The sequence below is a fragment of the Hoplias malabaricus genome, chromosome 1 (assembly GCF_029633855.1).
Source record: "Hoplias malabaricus isolate fHopMal1 chromosome 1, fHopMal1.hap1, whole genome shotgun sequence".
Lineage (NCBI taxonomy): Eukaryota > Metazoa > Chordata > Actinopteri > Characiformes > Erythrinidae > Hoplias > Hoplias malabaricus.
In genome coordinates, this window is record NC_089800.1 from 61,679,082 (window position 1) to 61,706,263 (window position 27,182).

Genomic DNA, 27,182 nt, shown 5'->3' on the forward strand with positions numbered 1-27,182 from the left:
TTCCCCCTTTATGCAACTATTTTTCTTTGTGCTTCATTCTTCATTGTTATTTTTTTTATAGTCTGTGCATGCTCTTGAATACTTTACCCCTCATGCACAAACCTAATCACTTTATTACTACTACCACTCGTCAATGCATTTACCTCTAAGCGTTTGCTATCATACAAACATGCTAAAACCCTTAGCACCTGATTGTCTCCATGTATACCTCCCCTGCGACAAACTAACTTTACAAGCTGATAGAATATGCTTCAGCGTGCCAAGCCCTGTTCATAATCTACATCTAGGGTCTCCACCTACCCGCTGTTCAAGATTTTGTGGAGTTGGAAGGACATCATAAATTGTTCTAAGTAAAAACTTAATACGACTTGCCTCCATCGCCCACCATTCCTGTCAAGTTATCTTCCGCTTCTCTAGATTCTCCCAGTGAAGCCACTGGCCTTGTTTTACTTTACTAAATGCGTTCCATGAATCACCTGACCCAAGGCATGGTCTTTGACATTGCACTTGGCCAATCACATCCCTTAGCTCTAATGAGCTCCTGGCTACCTGCACTGCCACTCGTGGGTTCCACTTCCTTCCTGCTTTTGTTATTGGTGCTGCTGATGTAACCACTGCAACCCTTCGATCTTGACAAAATCATCTCGCGACTCACATTTGCATATTTAAATTCTTCAACTAAACTTGAGTGGTAGCTTGAGTTAGGGGTGTGCGATATGATGATGCAAGATCGTGAACGATAAGAACTTGTCCATGATACACCATCACAGGAAGATTGTTGGATCGTGCTCATGCACCACATACAGTCCGCTGCAGTTTTTATTAGTTGTTTACAAACTGTGTACATATTGCACATCAGTCAAATGGGCAGACTCTCGAGACAGAGATAATGTAAGTCACTACTCTAAAATGTAGGACTACTGAATTTAAACCAAAAGAATTTGTTATTCCATACATGAGACCTCTTCCTCGCAAAAACACAAACAAAACAAAGAAAAAAAAAAACTGTGGCGGCATGAAACCTGAAGAGCCCACAAGCACACACAAACGATACCAGTGCTTACGTAGGTTGTCCCCTTCAAAACAAGACAGAATTTGAGTCAATCCACTTGTTAGTTTGTGTAAAGGTGACTTGCAAAAAGAAAGAAAATAAAAAACAGTCCAAAATATAATACAAAAAAAAAAAGTTTAAATATGTTCCCCACGGATCTCTGCTATAACTGTGTAGCTTGGGCTCTCAGCTTTAACGACACATCCATCAAGTCTGTAAACCAATCAGGGGCGATGCTCAACCAAGGAAGCATGGAAGCAACCAATGCTATTAATGGCCTTCGCCTATTCAGCCTTTATTCCCCACAACTTGGTTAGTTTCATTTAGCGCTGCACTATATGGAGGAACAAACCTGCCAAATCTAAAAATGTACTAATTAATTACTCAATAAAAGTTATTTCCTCCACAATTCATTTATTTATTAATTAAGTTTTTGCATTCTTTTTTTCCCAATTTATTTTTTCCTTGCTCTTATATTTTTTATTGCTCTTATATGGTAATAAGGGGGCTGTCTAGCAATGATGTCACAGAGCCTGAACTTTCTTATTGGCTGATCAATGTCCAATGCCGTAGATTGATTCTACATGTCTTGCTACATCAGCCATTTTCTGCAGTATAGTAATGGCGACCTACAGGTCATTAAAAAATCCATCCAAAAATTTTCGTCTACAGCTTTTCCTTTGACAATCTACAGACATCTAGACTTGCTTGGTTTAACTTTCAGCCTAGCCAACCTTAGATTATAATTTATAGTTTATAGTTTTTTACACCGAAGTTGGAAATGTGTAAGAAAATCATACAGCCAAGTTTAATGTTTACAGTACAACACTGTCTTGATGGACATGATGATGATGATGATGATGATGATAATAATAATAAACATTAAAGTAAAAAATTTTCTTAATTTGTCATGTACATACGAATATTTGTAATAATTGTATATCGAGTATTCCTTGTTCAGTTCCGACATTAGTTTTCTGAAAATCTTTTTCCATGTCCAAACAAAACCTGTTACTCTTACAGAAGTATCTCTGAATGAATTGATATCTAATCAAATCTAATTTAATCGAAATTGGATCAAAATGGGACATTTTGAATCAGAATAGAATAATTCAGGAAAACAGTGGTGATGCCTGGCTCTATCACCAACATGTTTAACTGTCCTATATAAATGTGAAATGGGATAAAAATGGGATACATTCTGGCACTTACTGGTAAGCAAACAAATGTGCATACAAGTATAAAAATGGACAAGAGTGAAATCTGGAACAGGCCACATTTCTCCTCATTTAGCAGTCAAATAGTATATGCTAAGTGGTGGTCCTGGCCAATGGAAAACATGGCAAAACTGGGCAGAAAGTATGTAGAGTAACAGATGTACTACTTTCTGTAACTGTAGATCTATAAAGTGAAAATCTATAGCCAGTGATGCAGAGAGAACTGACAGTGAGTGTGAAAAAAGGAGGTGGTCATTATATGGCTGATCAGTATATATAAAGAGCATGCCTTGTTACAATGTTCCACTAGGGGAGGCTGTTGAGAAGAAACCAGAAATCCCTCTGAAATTAAATTTTTATTCATTATATGAATTATGAACAATACTGTAAGTTTTTTGTTCCCACAGACCAGTCATGTTGTAACAGCAATGAAGTGACATAACCATTTATTATGTTTGAGCAAGAATGGTTTAAACTCAGAAGGGATGTAATTTAAAATGTTAGGGTAAGAACATGACAGGCCTGATTAGATAAGAGGAAAAATAAATGTTTAATTCATAGCATAATTCATAATCCATATAATCCATGCATGATGATAACAGTTCAAAGCCAATTCTGCTGTCTTCTCAGCTAGACAGGCCATTCTTGTTCTCACAAAAACAAAGGAATGCAGCCATTTATTTTGTTTGATGAAAAATGTTTTAAAGAGGATAATCTGTAAGGTATGTGCTGAATGTTTGAAATTCAACACTAAGAGTCTGTGTCTGCCAGCTGGATTTGGTACACCCCTAAAACATGTCTTGGGTGGGGAATTAAATTGCATGATATTGTAAATACACCAAGTTTTCTGTTACCTCATTGTTTATACAGATCTTGCACGTTGTCTATGGGAATGTCTGGAGCAGAGTGTTGATTATTTGCATAGTCTCAGCTAAAGTGGCATAAAGAAACACATGATGCCCAAGTAAAATATGAACTCTGTATCAACGTTAGGACGTTCATGCGAAAAGAAAACACTAGAATGCCCAGCTATTATAAAGACAGGACTCCAGCAGAATTGTGAAGGATTTGCAGGAAATAATGCTGAGCATTTAATGTGATCGGGGAAATGTGTTACCCCACTCCTTAAAAACACTGGGAGTGTGTGTCGATGGATTTTTTTTTTTTATGGGTGCGGTGATGAAACACAGGAAAGCAACAGGGAGTGGATACACTTTTCAGCTTTTGGCTGGAGCTGAGTAGCTGTTATTTTTTCCAGCATAGCAGATATGGACACAGAGAGCCACTATGCAGGACCAAACTTGACCATAAAGCCTCCAATGACTATGGTGAGTGGTTTTCAGAGTTCATGTTGTTTTTGGTTGCCATGTATTTTAAATCATACTGAATTCTGAATTATTTGAAAACCACTGGCTGCTATGTGATCATCCATCATTCCTTATGTCTTTGTGCCTCAGGTCTGCTGGAGAGCAGGCCCACATGCTCGGGCTCGGAGCAGTTCCTGGACTGCGTGAGAGATGGTAGTGGTAAAACTGGACATGTGAAGAATGGGAAAGCTCAGCTGTCAGATCTGAGAGCCTGCCCCCATACTCACTCACATGCTGAGATCTATAAGCGAGGGAATAGTGGTTAAATATAGCTTAGAGGAGCAGCACAGCCTTCTAGTTCTCACTGTGAGAGAACAATCACAGTGTGGGCGACCCAAGTGCTCAGAGGACTCCTAGCAAGTCTGCCTCTTTTATTAAGCTGAAGAACCTCCATTGTTGGAACAGAGTAATAGGTTTTCTCCAAGGACACACTTGTGCATTTTGTCCATTCTCGGCAGTTAGTGTGACTCCCTCTGGCTCTTGCTCTCTTCACAGTCTGTCTCTCAGGCATAGATAAGAGCTCTCTGCTACCCTCCCAGCTGCTGCTTCTTTGCTGAGCTCATGGCCTGAAAGGGCAGAGAGAGAGAAAGAGACAGAGAGAGAGAGAGCAACAGAGAGTGAATGCGTTTAGACACCTGCTTCTCTGTGTAACATTGCACTACCTTGGCGACTTCTCTTAATGCACTGAAGAGTGTGGTGAGGAACCACTGTGCATCGTTTTTTTTTTTTTTGATGATGCTAGTCCTTCTGGTGGAATGCTAATGAAAAATTACAAGAAACCTGTATAGCAAGGACATTTCTTCTGTCATAATTCTAATTCCAGAAGACTCTGGGACCACTGTGGGTAAGTGTGTCACATCATTATACTTATTAATTGAAACATGCCCTCTGATAGGAAGCATAATGTTAGCTTTTATATTGTCTTAGCATTTCATGTTGTTTATTTGTACTCTATCAAAAAGTTTTACATAACTTTCAATGGGAGTTTTAGAGATTAATGTTGTGTAATGCTGTCATCTCACAAAATCCTGACAATTTAAGTAAAAGTGAATTGCGGTACTGTCACCATCTGAAAATCAAAATATGTTTTTTTGGTTTTTTTTTTTGAATAGAGCAGGTATCCTTTATATTGTTTAAAATGTCATAATGAATGAACAAGTAGAAATTTTCCAGAATGAATAAAATCCAGTTACATTAACACACATTAAGAAATTTCCATTACCCCAATATGAGGTTAACTTGGGAACGAAAGGAAATCTGCCAGTTTGATTTTGTATCCACTTTTCGACAACTTGGATTTCTACATTACCACTCACTGAACAAAGAGCTGAAATAGTTGACTAGTGAGATCATTACTAGGTTTGACTGGTGAGTATGACAAAATGAGAGATAGCATTCAGAAATTCTCAACAGCTTTTTTGTCCCACTGAGAATACAATACACTCATGAATGTATGAACTGGACCTTGGAGGGTCCAGTTTCGCTATTGTGTCGATATTTGAATCTTTACAAAACCCAGCCCAAAGAGTCTGTTGTATGAATAGAGGCATGTTACTGATAATTCTCTCCCACTGTTGAGGATTAAATTACTTAAAGCCCGGTCATTTGCCCTTGCTTTTAGTGCTTACATCAGTTGCTGTATCCCTCCCTCACTGTCTTTACTATCTAGAGGCTTGACTGTAAAACTGTTAGACTTTTGACACTGTATCCAGGGTAAGAGGGGGAGTAGAAGGGCATGGGGGTGGGGTCTCTGGGAAGTAGGGCTTCAGCAGCAGGGCTGATACACAAGTTCCAGGGTGGTGCCAGACATCGTACAATACCATCTTACCCAGCAACATTTGTCATTGACACATATGGTTCATACTTACAGTTTCATCTGAACTGCTGATATACTATTTTTCAAAAGACAGTGCTAATATACTTACTTTCAAAAGATAGTTTATAAAAAGCAATATAAATATAGCAAAAAAAAAAAATTTCCAACACAAGCTTGCATATAATCTCACCTGTTTTCATGCACGTGACTTAAAAAGGTTGCATTGTCTTTTAAATAGACATGCCTAAATATTACATTTTAGCATGTAAGTCACAGGAAAACACTCTTCCCCGAAGCTGACAGATAGCAGGAATTTAGCAATAATTCTTTTCTGGTGTATCACCCCAATTAATCAGTGAGTTACTGCAAATTTTTCTGGCACTTCCAGGTGACCTTTGTTTCTCACTGCCTGACACAAAACAGCAGACCTTACCTTTCTGCCAAGAAAATGACACAAGGGAAGGTGTTATAAGGTCTGATAACCCCCTAAAGGGGATACTGAGACACTGGCAATTTGTCTATTTTTCTGTCTCTTCCTGTTTTCTTGTACCATATGGAGTCTGGACTGTTGGATTTTGGTCAGGTTTGACACTATTTGAATGGGTTTTATTTATTGCTTAATGAAAGACTTTTGAAAAGAAAGCTGAGTTAGTTTAATGATAATAGTTTTAAAGTTTTTTACTGACTGTTTTCAGTGTTCTCCCTGTGTCCGTGTGAGTTTCCTCCGGGTGCTCCGTTTTCCTCCCACGATCCAAAAACACGTTAGTAGGTGGATTGGCTCCTCAAAAAGTGTCCGTAGGTGTGAGTGTTTTAGTAAATGTGTGTGTACTAGCTCCTGCTCCAGGGTGTATTCCTGCCTTGCGCCCAATTATTCCAGGTAGGCTCCGGACCCACCGCAACCCTAAACTGGATAAGCGGTTACAGATACCATTTACTATTGGTAAATTTACCATTTTCAACTTTTAACAACAAAGGAAAAGAAAAAAGTATCATAATAAATTTAAAGAGAATAAGCAGACAGTCCAGACAGAGAGAATCATCAGCTGTATGAGATGAGTTAGGGAATATCTTGCTTAAACAGACATGTACATGAATTTATAATTTATTAAATTATTTTATTACAGGACAATGAAGTAAAAACCTTTCAACACACGCTATCCCATTGTTCATCAATAAAAGCACATTTCAAAATCTTTTTTTTTTGCCACACATTAGTTAGCAGGTTTAAGGAGGAGTTATGACTATCTAACAAAGTACTGTAAATCAAAGAAATATTCCCCTTCAGTGATATGGAGTTTAACAAAATCTCCTCCAAACTAGTCAACCCCAGACACAATTGGCCTGATATTTCCTAAGATGATATTAAGTATTTGTATGTGTTTATAGAAATCCTGTTTTGGAATTTCAAATTCAGATCTCAAATCTGAGAAAGATTTAACCAAACTGTCCTTGAAGAGTTTCTGAATGTTATGGATACCATGTTCTTTCCACAAGAACAGGGACTTGTCTATTGAAGGTCGCAGGTCTGGATTAGATAGAGAAGCTAAGATATATATTTTAGCAGAGCAACAAAATTTAAGTTCACAACATTTTACATCTTGCCAAGCCCAGAGTATGTTATATATCACATAGGTTTATGGTACTGAATGTAGTACTTTAATATTTTTTTAATAAATGGGAGCAAACTCAAAGGGATAGGGGAGCTAAGTTCCTTTTCGATATTTGACCATCAAGCAGTTTTTTGATTTTGTACTCATTTGTTCAAACCCTAAGTTATTAGTTTAAAATGGGTATACACTAGTTGCACAGTGTAGCTGAAGATCAGCCTAACATGATCTATTTAATTTTATTTGGTGTTGAACACTGGTTTATTGTACATCACTCTCCATCACTTATGTACACACATTCTTTAGAGATACTGTAACAAGCATTGTCGGGCAAATAGAAACCAGATATGGGGATGACTGTAATTCATGAAAGGGGATTTCCACCACCTTTTCAATACTTTGTATAATTAAAAGTAAACAAAGTCATGCAGCATGGTATGATATCCATCCATCCATCCATTATCTGTAACCGCTTATCCAATTTAGGGTCGCGGGGGGTCCAGAGCCTACCTGGAATCATCGGGCGCAAGGCGGGAATACACCCTGGAGGGGACGCCAGTCCTTCACAGGGCAACACAGACACACACACATTCACTCACACACTCACACCTACGTACACTTTCAAGTCGCCAATCCACCTGCAACGTGTGTTTTTGGACTGTGGGAGGAAACTGGAGCACCCGGAGGAAACCCACGCGGACACGGGGAGAACACACCAACTCCTCACAGATGGTATGATATGCAATGCTTAATTCTAGAGAAACATGCAAAGTCAGAATTGCAAGCTTCTAAAGTTCTAATGTCTTAAAAACTTTAATTGTTTTTTGCATTGTTTTACAGAACAGTTTTAAGAGAAGTTTTTGGCATAAAATCAATTTTTTTAATTAATTTATGGCAGAGAGGTACACAGTCTTACATTGCCAGACTTTGTAGGGAGAAACTGGTACCTTTTGCAACTTAATATGGTCAATAATCACCTACTAGTGCAGGAAAAGAAAATTGACTGGCATGCAAAAGGACCAATCACACGTCTGCTATTTGGCATGATGTGTAGAAGGAGGCAGATAGCCAGTCAGAATGCAGCTGGCAGAATCCTTACAGTAAGGCCAACTTAGCCCACTGAAAGTATCAAATTCTTCGTCAAATAGTGGCCAAAGCATCTGTGGCTCAGACTGGTACATGCTCCACATGCTAAAGCTAAAAACGTAACAACCAAGATTAATATTTTATCATATCAACATTACATGCAAAAATCAAACCCTGGTTCTAGTCATCTATTTTATGAAGAGATGTTTACCCAAATACCATTTCACATCAAACAACTTTTAATTACGTTGTTTGCAAATCTGATATGAACTGAATTCTGCAGAAAATTTCAAAGATCTGTGAATTTTCCTTTTCAGTTCATACAATTTTGCAAAATTGTTTCATAGCACCAAAGAAAGTTCACATATCACCAAGATCAGATTGCATTTTTTTATATCATGGATATGCATTTTTGCTGCTGGTGCCCTGGCAGGTTACTGAAACTCTGGAAGACATTCAAAAGGACATGTCTGGAGATTGCTAACTGTTCACTTCACTTTGGCCTGGTGTCACTTGCAGTTGCTATTAATATTACAGTGTGAACTTGACTTCTTTTTTGAACTTCACCCACTCCAAACATCCTTTTAAAGCACCATGTGATGATGTCACGTAACCAGAGTAGCTTAAATGGTTTGGTTTAGGCTTACCAGTGACATACCCTACTCTGCTTTCTCAGGAGTTCAAGGAAGTTGGGTTGCAATGCAGTGCAGAAATCTGGCAGAGTGTCAGTGAATATCAATTTAATATTTGGCTCTCACCATTAGGTAATGTTTTTGCAAATTATATTAGAATGTAGTTGATTGAATAGTATGTCAACACATAGGTCACAGAATAGATGTTTAATAAAGATGCAAGCTAACATGTTCCTCTTGGCTTTGGCATGTCATTATGTACAAATGATGTCAAAGGATTCTGACACTTTTAAATGGGCATGACTGGATTCTTATGTTTGCAGACATTCTCATTTGTCATAGGTTACTGGTGCAATATCTCACAGACTTGAGCAAGAAACAGTGTCCAAGAGGGAAACTGTTGTATTTTTCTGCCTCCCTGCCTAAATGAGAGAGCTATATTTATGAGCCTGGAGGAGGATACTACAGGTTGAAACACGGTATGAAAACTGTCATACTGTCTTGGGTGAGTATGTCAGCGTAAGAGTTATAGACATCTGATATAAATAGAAGCAGGTTGTTATATACAGTAATTTTAGCTGTACATTCTCCACACATTTATTGGCAAAATCTTAAATTTAAGGACTATATTTAAAAAGTTCTGCAGAAGAAAAATAGAAAGTCACAAAAATGACACAGCATTGAACAAATGGTGTTTTTTGGACAAAGTGTACAAATTTTTACTTCCTATGATCAAATACTCAGATGCTGAGGTCTGGGTTTTTTATTTTATCAGTTTTTGTGGGATGATAAGCAGCTATTTTTTGATGTTTGATTTTTGATTTATGATCTATCGCAGTCTTTTTTCTCAGCACAGGTTTGCCTGATACACTTCTTTTCAGGCCCACTGCATAGAGTTGTCTTCTCAAGTGTCTATATATCAACAGTTGCCCCCCTCAAGTACTGAAGTTTAGCCCTCCTTAATAAATATCACCATTGCAATTTGGCAGAACTATGTTATTGCCAATTCTCCCAGGACTTATTTAAACATGTTGAGGTCACCATGTGACAAGTCCACTGAAATCTTTCATTTCTTTAGTGGCAGCATGGGAATGTGCTGGACAGCTGCTGGCACCAGCCGGGGTCTTTTTAGTTATCTTCAAGAGCTGAATGCACATGCCAAATTAACTACAGCATTGCCAGCTGCAAGCTCAGAAACCCCCCGAAGAGCATAAACACCATCTGTAACACTGCTCTTCTAAAGATCAATATTGCTTTAAAACTATGTTTCAATATTTAAAAAGTGACAAAAGCATGGTCTGAAATTAATACTAACAGTTGATGTTGTTATCCTTTTTACACTGGGGTGCATTTTTCATACATTAAAACATTATGTGGACTATACAACAAATGTGTATATCTTTTGTGTACATCTTTTACTTTGCAGAGGGAAGACCTAAGTAAAGCAAGCTGTCATTGGTTTATGGGCTCATCTAAAGCCAGTAATCATGTAGGCTGTAAAAACATGTTCCTGTAAAAACATTCTGCATGTAAGGAGCCATCACAACAACCAAGACACACCTTTTAACAGTTACTCTAGATTACTCTACTGTCAAATATATTATAAATACTCTTAGGAATAGTATTGGACCCTTTGGATAAGTATGTTTACATGCTGCTCTGTGATATAGTGATACCTCTCCTTCAGCAATGTGTAAACGTGCAGGGAATGAACTATAAATATCTAACAACTGGAGACTATATGGAGCCATGTATGACTTAGCCTTAATTTTAGATCTTAAAATTTTTAATATCTGAGCCAAAACCAAAGGCAAAGTCATTCCTTCTTAACACATATTGAGGGAGGATTGAAACAGAGGTGTATGGTGCCTGTGTCCTTCTAAAACCCAGAGTCATCTTTATTTCACTGATATTCAGAAAGACATTGTTGTCTTCCTGCAACAGCATATGATATCCCAAAAGTTTAAATTAGTTCAGAATATGAATAAATCCTAGAACATTTATGATTGTTTTTTAATCCACAGTTATATTCTTAAATTAATCAGCATAACACTGTTATATAATGTTTTTAATGATTATATTCATGCTGTGCCTGACAACCTGCATATTACTGCAGTGACTTGACAGATATTCTTGTTGTTCTTGTCATTGACTGTTAAATGATTCATTATAAATGAATATAATTTTATTTTTATGTTGTTAGTTACAGAATTTAAAATGTAATTGAAAGCCCAGGAAGGTCTTTTTAAAATTCTATTTTACAGTACAGATGTCTTAGGTGTTCAAGATTTGTAAAAGATTTGAAAAGTTATTTTTATCATCCCAGCTTAAAAATTATACTTTTCGAACCACATCATATTATAACCAGTACAGAGTTGTGTATGTTCATTGTCCTTCTAATATATTGCATAAAACAATACAATGAACCAATATATATGGCAGTGAACTTTAAAAAAAACATTGCATGTTCGCTGGTTTGCATTACAAATAGTATCAGTGTAGTGTCTCAGTGTCATTAAATAATTTGATCATTTTTATTTTTTTTATATGCAGATGCATTTTCAACTCAAATGGCCATTTTCATTCAGGTTTTAGTTATTAGGTATGTGGTGTAATATGTTAGTGGTGCAGCAACCTATTCAGAATAACAAACTTCTCTGTACACTTCAATTGCAAATAAACATTTGTTTGCCATTGTAGTGGTAGAAACCCCATTAGATCTTTCGTAACATGTTAAAGATACATAATAAGGATGTAATAAAATTAAGAAATACAGTGTCTGGTTTTCTTGAAACCAGAGTCTAGTAATTTTGAAACAAGTCAGCTGCACACAAATCCATTTTCTCGACAGGAAACTCGAGATGATGGATTGCATCTCTCCTATTTTCTGCTATAGTTTAGCTCAGGGTTGATGCATTCAGACTGTGTGAATGAACGCTGCAAGAGAGAGAGAGAGAGAGAGAGAAAAAAATAAATAAATAAAAGTGTCACAGTATCAGACCATGAGAAATTGGGCCTCTACAGTGACGGTCAAGAGAAGTAGATCTCCACCAGAGCATTTCGGCGCCCTTAAACATAGGCTTGCTTGTCCACTCGTTGTCTTAACCTTGGTGGTTGGTTCAGATATTTAATACACCCTCTTTGTATAAACACTAGTGGTATTTTCAGCCTTGTCTGGCCAGTTTCCTCTGGACAATAGACAGAAACAGATACCTCAGTGTACAAATTAGAGTGACAGAAGAAAATTACAACAGCATTCCAGCAGACTACTATGGGTTACTTAGCACCTCCTCTGAAGTGATATTTTTATGTGCATGGCTTATTGGACTGTCTGCCTTTGGTAACCAGAGCTCTATGAAGTGAGAGATGTTTGATCCTTGGAACAGGGAGTAAGTACACTTGTGTTTTTTGTGAGTTTGTGTCAGATATTTGTGGTGGATGTACCAGCTTGTTGCTGTTGTTTTTAAAATTGAGACTGCCCAGTCCAAGTTAAGTATGAGCTATAGATGCCAGGCTGCTTCACATAACAAATCGTAAAATTAGAGGTGCCAATTAGGGTTGTTGTTTGGAGTTCTGCCATTGTGGGTCCGCATTTGTTTTCCTAGCCTTAAAATGCATGCTGCTTTAAAGAACTTTCAGTAAATTAGATGTACAATTTTTAAAGTTTATAGAACCTCCACAGGATGTTTTATACCACTTAACCTTTATTACTAGAGCAAAATGCTGAATGTAATTACATCCAAGGTAAGAATCATTTAAGACTTTGAGGGCTCAGATTCAGCATCTACAGCAAGAGACATTTTTGAACCTTCACAACACAGTTAACATCCACAACAAGAGCCAATTAAGAATGGCACATAAAGCTTTTGCAGTTGGGGCAGTACACATACAATAGAAATCAATATAATGCATTTTTTCTCAGTGTACTTCTGGTATGAAGGCATCATAAAGCATTAGAGTAGTGGTTTATATTTCTTAATCTCATAAATCATAACTCTGATTAATAAGTTAATTTTGTCAGTCTCGCTTGGCCATATAAATATTGTTTTTGTTTATATGTAGATGCTCATAAACTTTATTAGAATGCAGTATGTTCCAAACATTCAAAATGGGAGGGAATTCCACATCCACTTAAATAGTTGTAATGTTACAGAATAGGAGTAATGTTACAGAACAGCATTATGTCTTATAAGTCCAATACCTTCATGGAGAGCAAGCTAATATATTTAGGTATAGGTTCTCCCAAAAAACATGGTCCTCATTTGTTAAGCGAGTAATGACCAATGGGTGGGGGGCAAGAGGGCACAGTGGCACTTACTATCCACAAAGCATGAGCTATCATGGGCATCTCTTCTAGCACTTCAAAGAGCTGTAACTTGTCACTTTCAGCAGCCTTCACTTAAATGGCCTTCATTCCTTCCAGGCAACACCTGGAACATTTTTCTTAAAGATTAGAGAAGATGGATTAAATGCCATTCAAGTTCTCTTTTATCAGCACATTCAAAGAAAGAGCAAGAGATAAATGTTTGTTCCTTAGATATGTGTTTAATCTCCTAGGGCTATAGCTGAAGCGTGTGTTTTGTTACCTGTCTGCCAGTGGTCTGGGTTTTTTTTTTTCTTCTTCTTCTTCTTTCTTCCCACACTTTTAACAGTTCATTTAGAAAAACCTAGTTTCACTTAGTGCTACTGATGGGTTGGGTAGCTCAATGTATGCCAGAGCTGGCCACAGTTCCTCTCTCAGCCTCTTGCTAAGAATGATACTGTTCTCTGAATAAAGAGAGTGACCCACTTCCAGCTGACACACTCTGTAAACCTCTGAAAACAACATGGAAGTGATTTGTTTGATATGTCTGTATTAGTAAGCTCAGAAAGGAGGTGACTCAGGGGTGACAGGACTCATGACTTCAGAACCTATTTTACTCTAAGATACATTTGAAGTGAATTAGTCAATAGCATGATGCAATTACTTAGTATTTTGTAAAAGACACTCTTTCTGCGTCAAATTACTTTATTGGTTTAATCCATCAAAAGTGCAGAGAGACTTGTAACCAAAGACGTTCTGAGATTTGAAAGCCCAAAGGAGACCAACATTAAAGCCTTGCTAGAAAAGGACTATGACTCAGAGGTGTTTTGTTAAAGGAAATTTCAGGATAATAGAATTTCGTCCCTCTTATATTTACTGTAAATTGATGGAATAAATGGCACAGGCCATATGCTGCCCCGACTCCACCTACTTGCATTGTATGAGGAGTATATGAGGTGTCATGGAACTGTCTTCTAACTCACTCACTCACTCACTACTAAATCCTTAATTCAGTCACTCCCTCCCTTCATCGCCTAAAACACAGAAGGGGTGCAATTCAGTGCTTTTTAACAATTATACTGCCCTTGTTGTGTTTTTATCAATTGTGGACCATTTCTTCATTTTATGATCTAATGAGCCATAAGCCTTTTGTGACCTGGACAAAATAAAACATTTATTTCTCAATTGTAGAGGGAGTATGAGGTCCAAAAGCAATGGCGTGGACAGTCCAGCCAATGGGGTCCTGGTTGTTCCTCATGCAATACACGAGATTAGTGAAGAAGAGGGGAGTGAGGAGAAACTGCTGACTTCTGAGAAGAATATTAAAACCAAAGTCCAGCAGAAGAATGATGAAGAGAAGCTTCAGTCTGAAACTGATGATAACTCCACAAAGAAAGATGACAAAAGTCTAGGCCTGAAGGATCCATCCAAGGATGACCTTTTGAATCTGTTGGGAATCATGGAAGGAGAGATTCAGGTAAGTCTACGTTAAATAGCAATGGAAATCCATCCTTTACAAATTAACTCAGTTTCATTTTATGGTTATGGTTCTATCAATAATTTTTTTTGAATATGTGATAAATATAAACCGTATGTTTGTATATGTTGACATGTGGCAGAAATTCATGTCTCACTTTATGCATGAATTCGTAGTGGAGTCAGAATTCACCTCCTGTCTTTTCCTAGTTCTCAGAACACTGAGATTTATTAATTCAAGCCCACATTAAGACATCCTACATGACATTATTGTGTTAAGAGGAGTTCTGGACATGAATTTACCACACACAATGTAAATAAGTAAATAATGTCCAGTGTGTTGTGTAGTGCTTGCCTTATAGGTCCTAAATGACAGTAAAGAAGTAACATTAATTCGGAACAGAAAAGCATACAGATTTTTGACTACATTTGGAAGCACCCCCCCACACACTATTATTTTAAGTAAAATAAAAATAATGTGTTAAATATACATAACACATGGTAAGACTGATCATTTATTTGGTCTGAAATATTGGATCTTATGAAGACTGATAAGCTGAAATGTAAAAGTTTCATGTTGATTCTAATGGTCCACATTTTCATGTTCTTGACAACTGATTTGCTGGCATGGTCCCCTCATATCACATTCAAGGCTCCCTATAGAAGGATTTATGGTGTGTTTAGGATAGATAGAGTACAATTAGCCTACAAAGCATGGATCGTCTCTCCGTTTCTCCTTCTCTGGGTCAGTCAGGATCCAGGCTGAGTCAGTGTTTGGCTCTGTGGCAGCTTGCTTACCCTCAGGTCCTGACAGAGAGCCATTAACACCTCATCACACTATAGCTTCCCTGTGGAACTAAGCTTTATTATGCTACACAGGGAATGGGAACAGAGTGTGAACACAGCAAGTCAAGCCATGCAAGTCACTACTCAGACATGAACATGTAAAGCAGAGTAAAACAGGGACTGATGACAGTGGGCTGATGACAGTGGGCTGGAGCATACTTTACTGGTATGCTCATTCTGACAGCTATTGCTCATACTTTATTCAATAATTGAGCAAGGGTGCTGTAGGAAATATATTAAGATTTATAATAGTGTTTATTAATATAAAATTTAATATAGCATTTATGATGCTACATGGCACCTAAATAAGCTTTCAGTAAATAAATAATCATAACCAAATATACAATTTAGTAATGACATATTCTAACACCAGGAACATCTATTTTGATGTGATTTTACTTCAGAAATTATGACAACTGACAGTCTAAGTTGTCATGAAAATCTTGTCTAGGTGATGTGAAGCAGTACGATGGCTGTCACCAATTGAAAAACACTAGGATTATTACATATATCCCATTGCTTCTTTTAACAAGATATTTTACTGAACAAGATATTTTTTAGCTCCATCTAGTGTCATTTCATACATATATTTTTTTCTACATTTCGGTGAAGGATGCTGTATTAAAAGTTATCATATTTGGCTTATTTACAAATGTGTGTTTATGTCATAAAAATAAACATAACATGAGGTGTTTGTGAATTTAGCTGATTAGCTGGATCAGGTGTGCTAAAGCAGGAATTCACTAAAGTGTGCACGGTAGAGTTTGTGTAATACAACAGCTGGCCTAAAAACACTAAGGTAAGCAGAAAGCAGCACGATTCTCATGATTCTTGCTCATTCCTCAGGCTCGAGAGGATGTAATATGCCTGCTGAAATCTGCACTTGGTCGCCCAGAGGTGCTGGAATCTCGTTATGGTTCAGCAGGGCCCACCAGACCCCTTCAGGCCCTTCAAAGAGATGGCCTTCTCATTAACAACCATACACACCATGACAACGTGTATGAAAAACCGATGGCAGAGGTAAAAGTGGGGGTTTACTGGGCGTTCTTGAGTTTTACATAGTCCATGAATCAAATGTTTGGAATCACTTGTCTTCATAATAATAATTGCCAATTTATTTAAGCCACAAGCTAATATTTATGCCCCAAGCACTTAAAAGCTTGAGATGAATGTACTTTTCCTCTCTGGTCTCACTGAACAAAGATGAAGTAAAGATGAAGTGATAATTATAATTTTATTTTCTATTGTGAGTCTATTATGTATGCAGCCTAAGCATTATTATACTGAGTACATTATTTGTTCCAGTCTGATGAATGTATTGTTTGATACCTTCTGCTTATTGATTGAGAGGTTTGTATTGAATGATGCAACATGGCTTATTGTTTCACTCTTATTTATTGTTTTAATGTTTGCTTTATTATTGTTTGTAAGCCATAAATACATACATTATTCTGATGTCAATTATTCCACTCATTCTTATCCTCATATGTTGAAGGCTGGTGTTCTTTGTGTCACTTAGTTAGACAGACTTCAGGATAAACACAGGGAGACGTACCGTCGTATGCTGGAGCAACTGCTGTTGGCTGAGAAATGCCATCGACGCACTGTTCATGAGCTGGACACAGAGAAACGCAAACACATAGACTACATGAACAAGAGCGATGACTTTACAAACCTTCTGGAACAGGAAAGAGAAAGGTAAGTGCACTCAGCTAGGGCTGGAAACTTTGAGCCATGTGACTTTGGGCTACATGTAATACCAAGTATTGCAGTGAAAGAGTCAGAGAAATTGTACTGTGTCACTCAAAGTATATTTCACTGTTTAATTTCCCAATGCTTAATCTTCTGTTTATTCAATTATTTATTTTAATCAAATTTCTTATGCAATAAGTCCAAGCTTGCAGGGTGAAGGCTGGCAAATGCTTCTTTGGAGTCTCATGAAACCAGGCATGGCATGTTATTTTCAATCTGCCGCTAACAAAGCATCTTTGTGTGTGATGTCTTACACTGAGGTCCTGTGTATTTGGACTAACACAGTTGAATACGACAATGAAGAGTAATTTACTGAAGAATGCACCTTAGTACATGAAGCCATCTTATGGCACCAAATCCAGTGGTCAAAGGCGTTTGGGCCATTGCCATGGACACACTGAATACCAAGAGGCCAGCAAAGTGTGGAGTCAAGGGTGAACAGTGTGTGTTGCATGCAAGAAGCAGGGTAGAGAGTGTACTTCAAAGCAGTTCAGAAGGTCAAACAGAGGCCCTGTCAGGCTCTGTGTGATCACACAGAAGTCATGAAACCAGCGTATAAGTGCTGACGGTAATCAAATGAATAGTCAACTTAAAAGCCAAAGCACTGGCCTTGGCTGGCCCTATTAATTTCACCACAGAACAATCAATTATATATTCATGGCAGAAAACGTCACACACATATAGTATGATAAAGGTGAAAGTGAATATTGGCGCTTCCACATATACCACTAATACATATTCAGCAATTGTAAATTCTTCCATTTTCTGGTTAGCCCCATTTATTTGCCCATGTTTCCATTGGCCATGTCCTATTGAATTTATATCCAGTGCAGCCTTAATGTTAAATATTTCTGGACCCAGGAAGATTTAACTAGTTGACATATACTGTGAGACAAGGGGTAATTTGGAGGAACCTCTACTCTATTAGTCAGCATCAAACAGAGTCAGAACCCCAGCTTTGTCCCACAAGCCATAAAACAGCAAAGACCTTCAAACAGCTTAAGTGTCTGTGCCTCTTCTGACTTTGAACTTTTCTTGAAAAGTTGTAGAAGGCACACTCTTTATTGTGTGAATTGTGTCCTCTAAAATGAGGGAGTACCATTCAATATATAGGGATGAGTACCTAGTTTTTCAGTTTTTCACACAAATGTTCCAACATCTAGTCTAAAGCCTTTCCAGAAGATTCTGGGCTCTTGCTGCAGAAAATCTGCAATTAGTAATTAAATGAAACAGAAATAAATACACTGCACTGATATTATGGGTTTAATGTTGTTAACAATGTCTGATAACCCCTTGAATCTCCTCTTAAACTTCACCACAACTGCATTTACTGAATAAACCAGTTCTTTATGTAAGTGTATAGAATTCACATTTGAGAAGTGTGACCTTTGAAAGTAGATGGGGACAGCATTTTCAGGCATCATGTTAGCCCACTGTGCCAGGTGATAGATAGCCCGTGCCCTCACTGAACCATGATTATGAATCTACTCCAGATACTTTTCAGTTTAGTTCCTGCACCCTTCAACAGGCACATGTAGTATCACACAAACATGCATATGCAAACACACACACACACACACACATACACATAATGTCTATGTCAGTCAGCATGTGGGGATGGAAAATATTTCTTCATCTCCTACATTCACACCTGCTTTTCATGCCACGTGAGAGCAATAGAGGTGATGAAGAGAGACCTGAAATTTCCCTGAATGGTGTATAAAAGACAGCCTATATCCTGTTTCTTTATAATCCTATATGCTAATCACCCATGAATTACCCAAAAAACACTGGTTTCTGGTCTAAGCAAGAAGTAAAAATGATTTAAAATTCATTAGCTTTCTAAAACATAAATTCTCTTAAAACTTTCCTTGTTATAATACATATGTAAAATGTATAGGTCAGTATTAATAAAGCTGTATGATAATAAATAAATAAAGCTTTTATGACAAATAAAAATCTATGAACTTTTTTCAGACATCGTCACATTCCACTTTGCCACTTTCCAATGTGAAATGGACTAAAACAGCGTTCATGTCATCTGATCAAGCATCTTTAAAAAATCTTAAGTTGGCTTATGTCAGTTGTCATTTAAGGCTTATGTAGGTATTATGATAGGTGGCTTACAGTAGTTACCATATTTTATAGACATCATTTGTTAGTAATTGGAGATGTAAATAATTACTACATTAAAATAAAAATAAGTTGTGTTATTTTCACTGAGACATGTCATCCCTATATATAGCCAGTCTGACCTCATAGGATTTTTATTCATCTTTATATGTAGAGTTGCTATATGAGTAGTAAGTCACTATGTATCGTAATAACAGTACATGAGCTCTCAGATCACAGTGCCATTCATAGTAACCAGTGTTGTCCAGGAGGGTGAGCAGGAAAGGGGGCCATGGGATGATACACATTACACTGACCCGCTTCAGTCTGAATAGAGTTCACACTACATGCTATTAACTAACGCAGCAGTTTTCAGCAATGACATGAAGTGTTTAAAAAAAATTATCCACCAGTAATAAGTAGCAAATAGTCAGGCATATATAACTGGGACCAGAAACCATTAAATGGGAATGAAAAACCTAATGTCCCACCCCATCAACGTTCAATGCAGAGCTTCACAAATCTGTGCCATATATGGGCAGCATGACATCATCAGCCAGTCTGGACTGGGAGAGCTTTGCACAAATTTCACCTATCATTGTCGTGATAGCATGCATGGAATGTGATGGGCAGTTCCCCACAGAGTAATAAGCCTGGCCAACAGCTGCAAACCTAGATGTATGACAGTTTAAAAAAATAAGAAGCATGGGTGCTCCATGGGGACATCAGTACTATAGGGTAAGTTTTTTTTTTCTACAGTTGCCTAGTATCAGAGATTTTTTCTTTGCACTGTACTTTATTTATTTATTTATTTATACATATTTGTAAACTTTTATGTAAAATAGAAACTGCAAATAAGAGATCTTGTGTAAGATAACCCTATGCCAATTTAGAAGAGTCTTATGGAAAGACAGTATGAGAAGCAGAGAATGTGGGACACAGCCAGGGTGCTTAGTTAAACATTCACTTGCATTTTGGATTTTTGGTCACGGTTCCTGCTGCAAGGGTGGAAGCAGTGGAAGTGCTTTTGTTTAGCAAAGCTGCCTATTTTGTGCTCATGGGGGTCTCCAGCTCATTCAAGTGTGAGAAGCATGTTAAGAAACACTTAAGAATTCATTAAAGGGCCCATATACTTTTTTTTTCTTTGTCTCTTTTTCTGTTTAGCACCAGTGTTATGGTTTATGTGGGGTTATCTACCAGTGTCTTACTTCATTTTTACATGACCATTTTCCAACCTTTCTTTATTGCTAAGAATTAATTTGGCTGTTTTTATTGTTGTAAATTAAAACCAATATATGCAAATGATCTCTGTTCTGGTCAATTGCTGTGTATTTAGTGTCATTCAAAAAGCAGTCATTTTTCTGTGACTGAGTGCAACATGTTGGATACATGAATTCTTTTTTCCTCTTGACATCACTCTATATATTGACTTTATGGACTGAGAAATAAATGGAAATTAAATGAAAATCCTTCTTTTATTAATGATATATATATAGAATCACCAGTGCCAGAACAATCTCTGGTCAGGAATAGATAGTTGTATGGGTAGAATTAAACAAATATTTAACAATGATTTGCACAGATTGGATGTACTGCCAACTGTGTGCTATTTGTAGACCATGCATTGACTTGTTAAATTACTAAATATTTGACTTGTTCTACTTCATCAGATTAAAGCTCTTGCTGAAGCAAGAAAAAGCATACCAGGTACGAAAAGAAAAGGAACACTCTAGACGACTGCAGAAGGTTCGTGGAGAGTTGATCAAGTTGAAGTCTTTTGCTCTAATGCTGGTCGATGAACAGCAACTCCACCTGAAGCAGATTGACCAACAGAGACAAGAGATAAAAGATCTTCTCCAAAAAATCCAAGAGAAAGAGACGAAACTAAGTGAAGTTGAGTCCAAAGCTAAGGAAGATGGCCAAAAGCTCCTGAACCTTGAGGTTGAGCTAGAGGTAAGGACGTCCAAGTTTGCACGGCAGCATGACGAGATGACTGCTAAATTAGCCAATCATGAAACTCTGCATCGGCAGCTCTGCCAGAAACAGGCAACTTTGTCCCAGAAAATTGAGGAGCTGGAGGAGACGAATGCTATTCTGCAGAAATCAGCAACAGAGCTACAGGAGCTTCGGGACAAAATTAGTAATGGAGAATGTGGCAACTCGAACTTGATGGCAGAGCTGGAGAACTTACGTAAGAGAGTTTTGGAGATGGAGGGCAAGGATGAAGAGATAACCAAAGCTGAGACTCTGTGCTGTGAGCTGAGGAAGAAAATCCAGACAGAGGAGAGTCACAACAAGGAAATTAAGTTGGAGGTAGAAAAGCTACAAAATAAGATGACAGAGCTAGAGAAGCTGGAAGCTGACTTCAGTATGGGTAGGACTGAATGTGCACAGCTGCAGAACGCTCTGGAGAAAGAAAAAGCCCTGACAAAGGAACTGGAAGAGGAGCTAGTGACAGTTAAAATTCGTATGAAAGAGCTAGAAACATCTGAGTTGAAACTGGAGAAGGTAGAGTTGGTTCTAAAAGAAGAGTTGATGAAGCTCAAGTCAGTCACTATAATAATGGTTAATGAGCGCAAGAACATGGCAGAGAGAATACGGTCAGAAGAAAAGAAGAGAGAAGATCTAAACAAACTCTTTAAGGCAGAGCAAGAGAAGGTTATGGAGGTCACTGAGAGGCTGATAGAGGAGAGTAAAAGAACCCTAAAACTGAAATCTGAGATGGAGGCAAAAATATCCTCCTTGGTCAAAGAGAATGATGAGCTGAAGGTCAGGCTTACAAGTGAAGAAGACAAGTGTAAAGATTTGAGTTCCAAGGTTTGTAGGATGAAACACATTAATGATGAGGTTAAGGAAGGAGAAAAGGACATTAGAAACAAGACATTAAATAAAGGAGTGTTTAGCATTTCTGATTTGAGTAGAAAAGATGAAAATAAGGTGATAGAACTAACCTTGGAGATTGAACGGTTGAGAAATCGGCTCAAACAGCTTGAGGTTGTTGAGGGAGATCTTATTAAGACAGAAGATGAGTATGATATGTTGGAGAAGAGGTTTAAGAGTGAACAGGAAAAAGCAAATTCCCTTTCACAGCAGGTAGAGGAAATGAGAACCCAGATTGCATTGAACAAGGTATTAGAGAGAGGAGAGGCAGTTATTCAAGAGACTGAGCTTCGGCGGAGGTGCAAGTTAGAAGAGGACAAAAACAAAGACCTCCAGGCAGATGTTCAAGCTCTAAAGGAAAAAATCCATGAGCTCATGAACAAAGAGGACCAGCTTTCACAGCTTCAGGTGGATTACTCTGTCCTACAGCAGAGATTTCTTGAAGAGGAGGAAAAGAAGAAGAGCATGAGCAGTGAGGTTCTCAATCTTTCCAAAGAACTTGAGATCACTAAACGCTATAGTAGAGCCCTAAGGCCGAGCAACAATGGAAGGAGGATGATGGATATTCAAATGACATCCACGGGAGTGCAGACTGATGCGGCTGAAAATGAAACGTGTGAGGATGAAGACACACCTGCTTTGTTCATCAAGAAGTCTGTCCAAGAAGAAAACCACATTATGAGCAGCCTTCGACAGAGAAGCCTTAAGAAGCCTGCTGAAAGACCAGCAGTCCGCGATCTCTACTCTACAACATCTAGTGACCTTACTCTAAAGAAATCCTGGATTCCATGGATGAGGAAAAAAGAGAGTCATGCCCAGAGTGCTCCAGAGAAGTCTGCACATATAAATGGAGAAACGGCACATTCTGAGATAAAAATGACCCAAAAGCAAGGTCAGCCATTACACATTCGGGTGACTCCTGACCATCAGAATAGCAAGACAACTCTACAGATTAGCAGCTCTCCCACAGAGAACATCTTCAGCAGTGCCATAGTCACACCCTCGCAGGGTGTTCAAAAGCCTCGGATAACAATCATTCCTTCTACGGCTGTTTCGCCAAATGAGAGAGCAAGAGAGCCAAGATTTCCAGAGAGAGCTAAATCTCCACTGACCATCACAACCATCTCAAGAGCCAAGTCTCCAGAATGCATGAAAATCCCCTTACTTGACAGGGCTACATCACCAACATCCCTCATATCAGAGAGCACCTCCACATCATCAGATATATCCAGCTCCCCAGAACCTCAGGAACTAATCACAGGCAGGGCTGTGTTTAAAGTGACTCCAGAGAAAAGAATGGTGCCCACACCCATTAAAAAGTGCAGTACAAATGCAAATATCATTACCACGGATGACAATAAGATTCAAATTCACTTAGGTTCACAGTTCAGAAAGCCCTCCGAAAACAATAGCTCTGTGGTCATGGTTAGACCTGTGGCAACTGAGAGCAAGGAACTTTCTATAGGCACTGTGCTACGCTCACCACGCCATGGCACCATCAGTAAAACAACAGGAAACAAAGTAACAAGCAGCCTCACTATCACTCAGGTCACCACAGCACCAGCCCGACCAACACTTTCTGTGGTAAGTACAGTCAAGTACATTAAATGTTTGCCAGAAGGACATTAACAATACTATAGCAGATAAATGGGCTTTCAGTCTTGCCTTCAGGTTCATTTCATTCAATTTTTTTGGTTACTTAAGGTGTTTTAAAGCATTTGAAGCCTATGTGATATTAGAACCCCTGAGAACAAGACTTTGTTCATTTAAGTCCATCAGTATGTATATCATCAATACAGACAATTAAGGCAGTTTCACTGACAGTCTATGCAACCATGTTTCACTTATAAAGTAACATGTTTGCATCATGAGTGGTTCCTTTTGTTATTTCTTCACACTTCCCTCATGTCATAATTCTGGAAATGTTGACACTTTGTCTCTGTATCTCTAAGACTTTGGCCCAACACTGAAGGTTTATTTTGTGCAAACTTGGCCTTTTTGGTGTTGGTGCTAAGAGCTCTTTTAAAGTTTAGAGTTTTAGAACTATACCTGCAAGCCCAGAATGTTCAGTTTGTTTTAATGATGTAAATCCTGCAGAGCGTTCTTAATCTGAATAGGAGTTATACAATTCTGTACTCTGATGAATTTGTTCAGATGTTTTTTTTTATGTTATGCTATACCTGCACTTATACTAATATACTACTTATCACTTTGCACTCTATTTACAAAGGACAGTCAATATTTTAGATCTTTTATTTGATTTCTTTTGTGTGGTGCATTTTTCAGTAATTAAGGAACAACTGAGTAACTAATTGTCCAATAACAAATGATACATTGATATGCAAATGAACGCTTTCTATATACAGTATATAAAAAATGTGATTACATTCTTGCTCTTTAAATATTGCAACATTCAGTCAAACCTACTTTCTGCACATTAAACTTGTTGTTATGGCTTCATTTGGAATCCAGCTCAATACAGTACAAAGCCAAAATCCAACAATAATAAAAAAATATATATTCAAGCCTTATTTCTAAAGCACATTTCAAGGACCACAGAAGCCTGCCCAACATAATAATAATAATAAAAAAAAACGATAAAAGGAACTGAGATATAGATAAAAAGGTAACAATTTAAATTACAGCTGGCTAATTACTGGTTAAATGCAGAGAAAGTACCTGTTATATAAACCGTAAGATACAATTAGTACTAAGTAAAGGGTATGATACTAGAAATATGTGGTATTTACTGGTAATATTTTACAAATAAGACATGCTGTAAGTACCTATTAAGTAAGGTGTAAGATAAGAAGTACTGAGTAAGAAAAGGGTATAATACTAGAAATATGTGGTTATTACTGGGTATCTTACAAATACTTTACAAATTCACGCAACTATGTTCCGAATCTGTTTATACTTCTCAGCATAATTATAGATTACAAAACTGAATTAAAAGTATGACCTTTTATGCAAATGACTATTACTGTCATTTTTTATAAATAAGGAATGCAGCTTCTCTTTTGATTTGACGGTGTTTCTGAATGTAATTATAGATTGTTTAAAATTATTTACAGTGCACATGCAGAGAAGGACATGGTCGGCTTTGTACTCATTTGGTTCAGGACATGTCATTTACTACAATAATCATCATCACATACTTCAGAGATATTTTACACTACATATTCTACATTGCCTATATGTACTAAGGCATTATATGTACACAGCTGACTAATGATGAAATGGGTGTTACTATTCTGCTGTTCTTCCTTATTTGTAAAATGTTTGTAAGATACTCAGTAATAACCACATATTTCCAGCATCATACCCTTTACATAGTCAGTACTTATTTTATCTTACAGCTTACTTAACAGTTACTTACTCTGTACTTACCCAGTAATTAGCTGGCTGTAATTTAAAGTGTTATCAAAAAAAAAAAAAAAAAGAACAACAAACTGCTGGTTATAAGATAAAACAAAAAGGTTTCTACTGTGCAATCACTTATGGATTGAGGTTTGATATCACAATCATGACACGAAATATCATCACCACATCACCATGTAACCAGCTGTACCTTGAAATGTAGTTCTGCCTTTTGAATTTAAACAAAGCTATGTTTTTTCAGCCATCTTTGTGTAACATGTGAAAAAGTTATATATTTTTATCAAAATAGCTTTTTGTACTACTGTTCTGTCAAAGTATTACTTCACTTTGAATTACAATCTATCTTGTAATTAGGTGTATTCTCTAAAAGTGTGGTCCTGCATGCACATTTATGCAAAACCTTTCTCTTGTTTTTATGTTCTCTGTCTACAGCAGCCAGTAATGGATCCCCAATCACCTCGATCTGGGCTCACTCGCATTCCTATGACTCGGGGCATGAAAACTGGAAAGGCTGTACTTGGGGCATTGGGTATCACCACCACAGTGAAGATGGAATCAAAAACAGAGGGCCAGGCTATGAGGATTGAGGTGAAGAAATCATCTGCTGGCAGTGCCACCCTTCAGTCTGGTGGAAAAGGTTGAAAGAGCTTATGAAGGCAGAGTTCAAATATTAAAAGTTAGGGTTTGCAGAGTCTGAGCCAAAAAGATTAAAATATCCCCTTGGGCAGAAGTCTTTCTCTCACTTTGGATGGCTGAAGGAAATTAAATGCACCATTCTGTTCTCAAAATCAAAACAGAACATTTATTTATCATGGATGAATGGACAGCATATACAACTGTAAATAATTACAATTATTTTGTTATAAGTGTTTCCATTTTTTTAACAACTTATTAATCATATTATAGAAAAGGACAGGAGTTTAACTGCTGTCACTATTACCAGTAACAAGCCACTTGACTTTCCTCTAGAAATACTCAGTCTGTAATAGAGGTAAACCTGTAGACTTCATGTGTAGTAAGTCATTTTTAGATATTCTCTGGAAAAGCATCAGAGAAAGTGAATCAGAGGTGGCAGTTTTGCTTGCAGTGTCAATACTATCAATCATTTATAAGAATTATAGCACCACACAGTGAGCTTCATACATTCAGTGTTGTATTGGTGCTGGTTAATGTTATGTTGTATTGGTGCTGGTTAATATTATTTCTGAGGCCAAGCTTCTTAATGTGTAACAAATATTGTTACTATTGTTTATAAGAAAAAAGATTGTTTATAATGAAATAAAATGTTTTAAGTATTTCATCAATATGTTTATTTGTTCATTCAAATGTTTACTGATATGCTTCATGCATTTAAATATCTCCAAATATCACATTATATCCAGATATACAGGTGCATCTCAATAAATTAGAATATCATCAAAAAGTTAATTTAAACTTTTATTTATAACAATGCCTGTATAGCCAGACCATACATTTGGAGGGCTGAACATGCATTGCTTCCTCCAAACTCATACTTGGATATTACCAACTATTTTGTGTAGGTAGTGTGATTACTTGCCAAAAGTTGTGAGCAGGATTTGGATTAGGACATATATTTTACTGTTTTAATGAAACGACCCAACGATTGGCAGAGTAAACCAGAAAATATTCCAGATT

General features: G+C 37.4%; 2 protein-coding genes across 2 annotated transcripts in view; one reads left to right on the forward strand and one right to left on the reverse strand.

Annotated features, from left to right (window-relative positions):
* LOC136695660 (uncharacterized) overlaps nucleotides 1-27,182 on the reverse strand; it is a 30,507-nt gene that overhangs the window by 3,160 nt on the left and 165 nt on the right. The window lies entirely within an intron of this gene.
* LOC136695653 (filamin-A-interacting protein 1) lies at nucleotides 4,398-26,727 on the forward strand. The gene is made up of 6 exons (XM_066669874.1): nucleotides 4,398-4,479; nucleotides 14,271-14,556; nucleotides 16,248-16,421; nucleotides 16,921-17,099; nucleotides 20,936-23,729; nucleotides 25,959-26,727. The coding sequence occupies exons 2-6, from the start codon at nucleotides 14,278-14,280 to the stop codon at nucleotides 26,166-26,168; spliced, it is 3,636 nt and encodes a 1,211-aa protein (XP_066525971.1). The 5' UTR covers nucleotides 4,398-4,479; nucleotides 14,271-14,277; the 3' UTR covers nucleotides 26,169-26,727.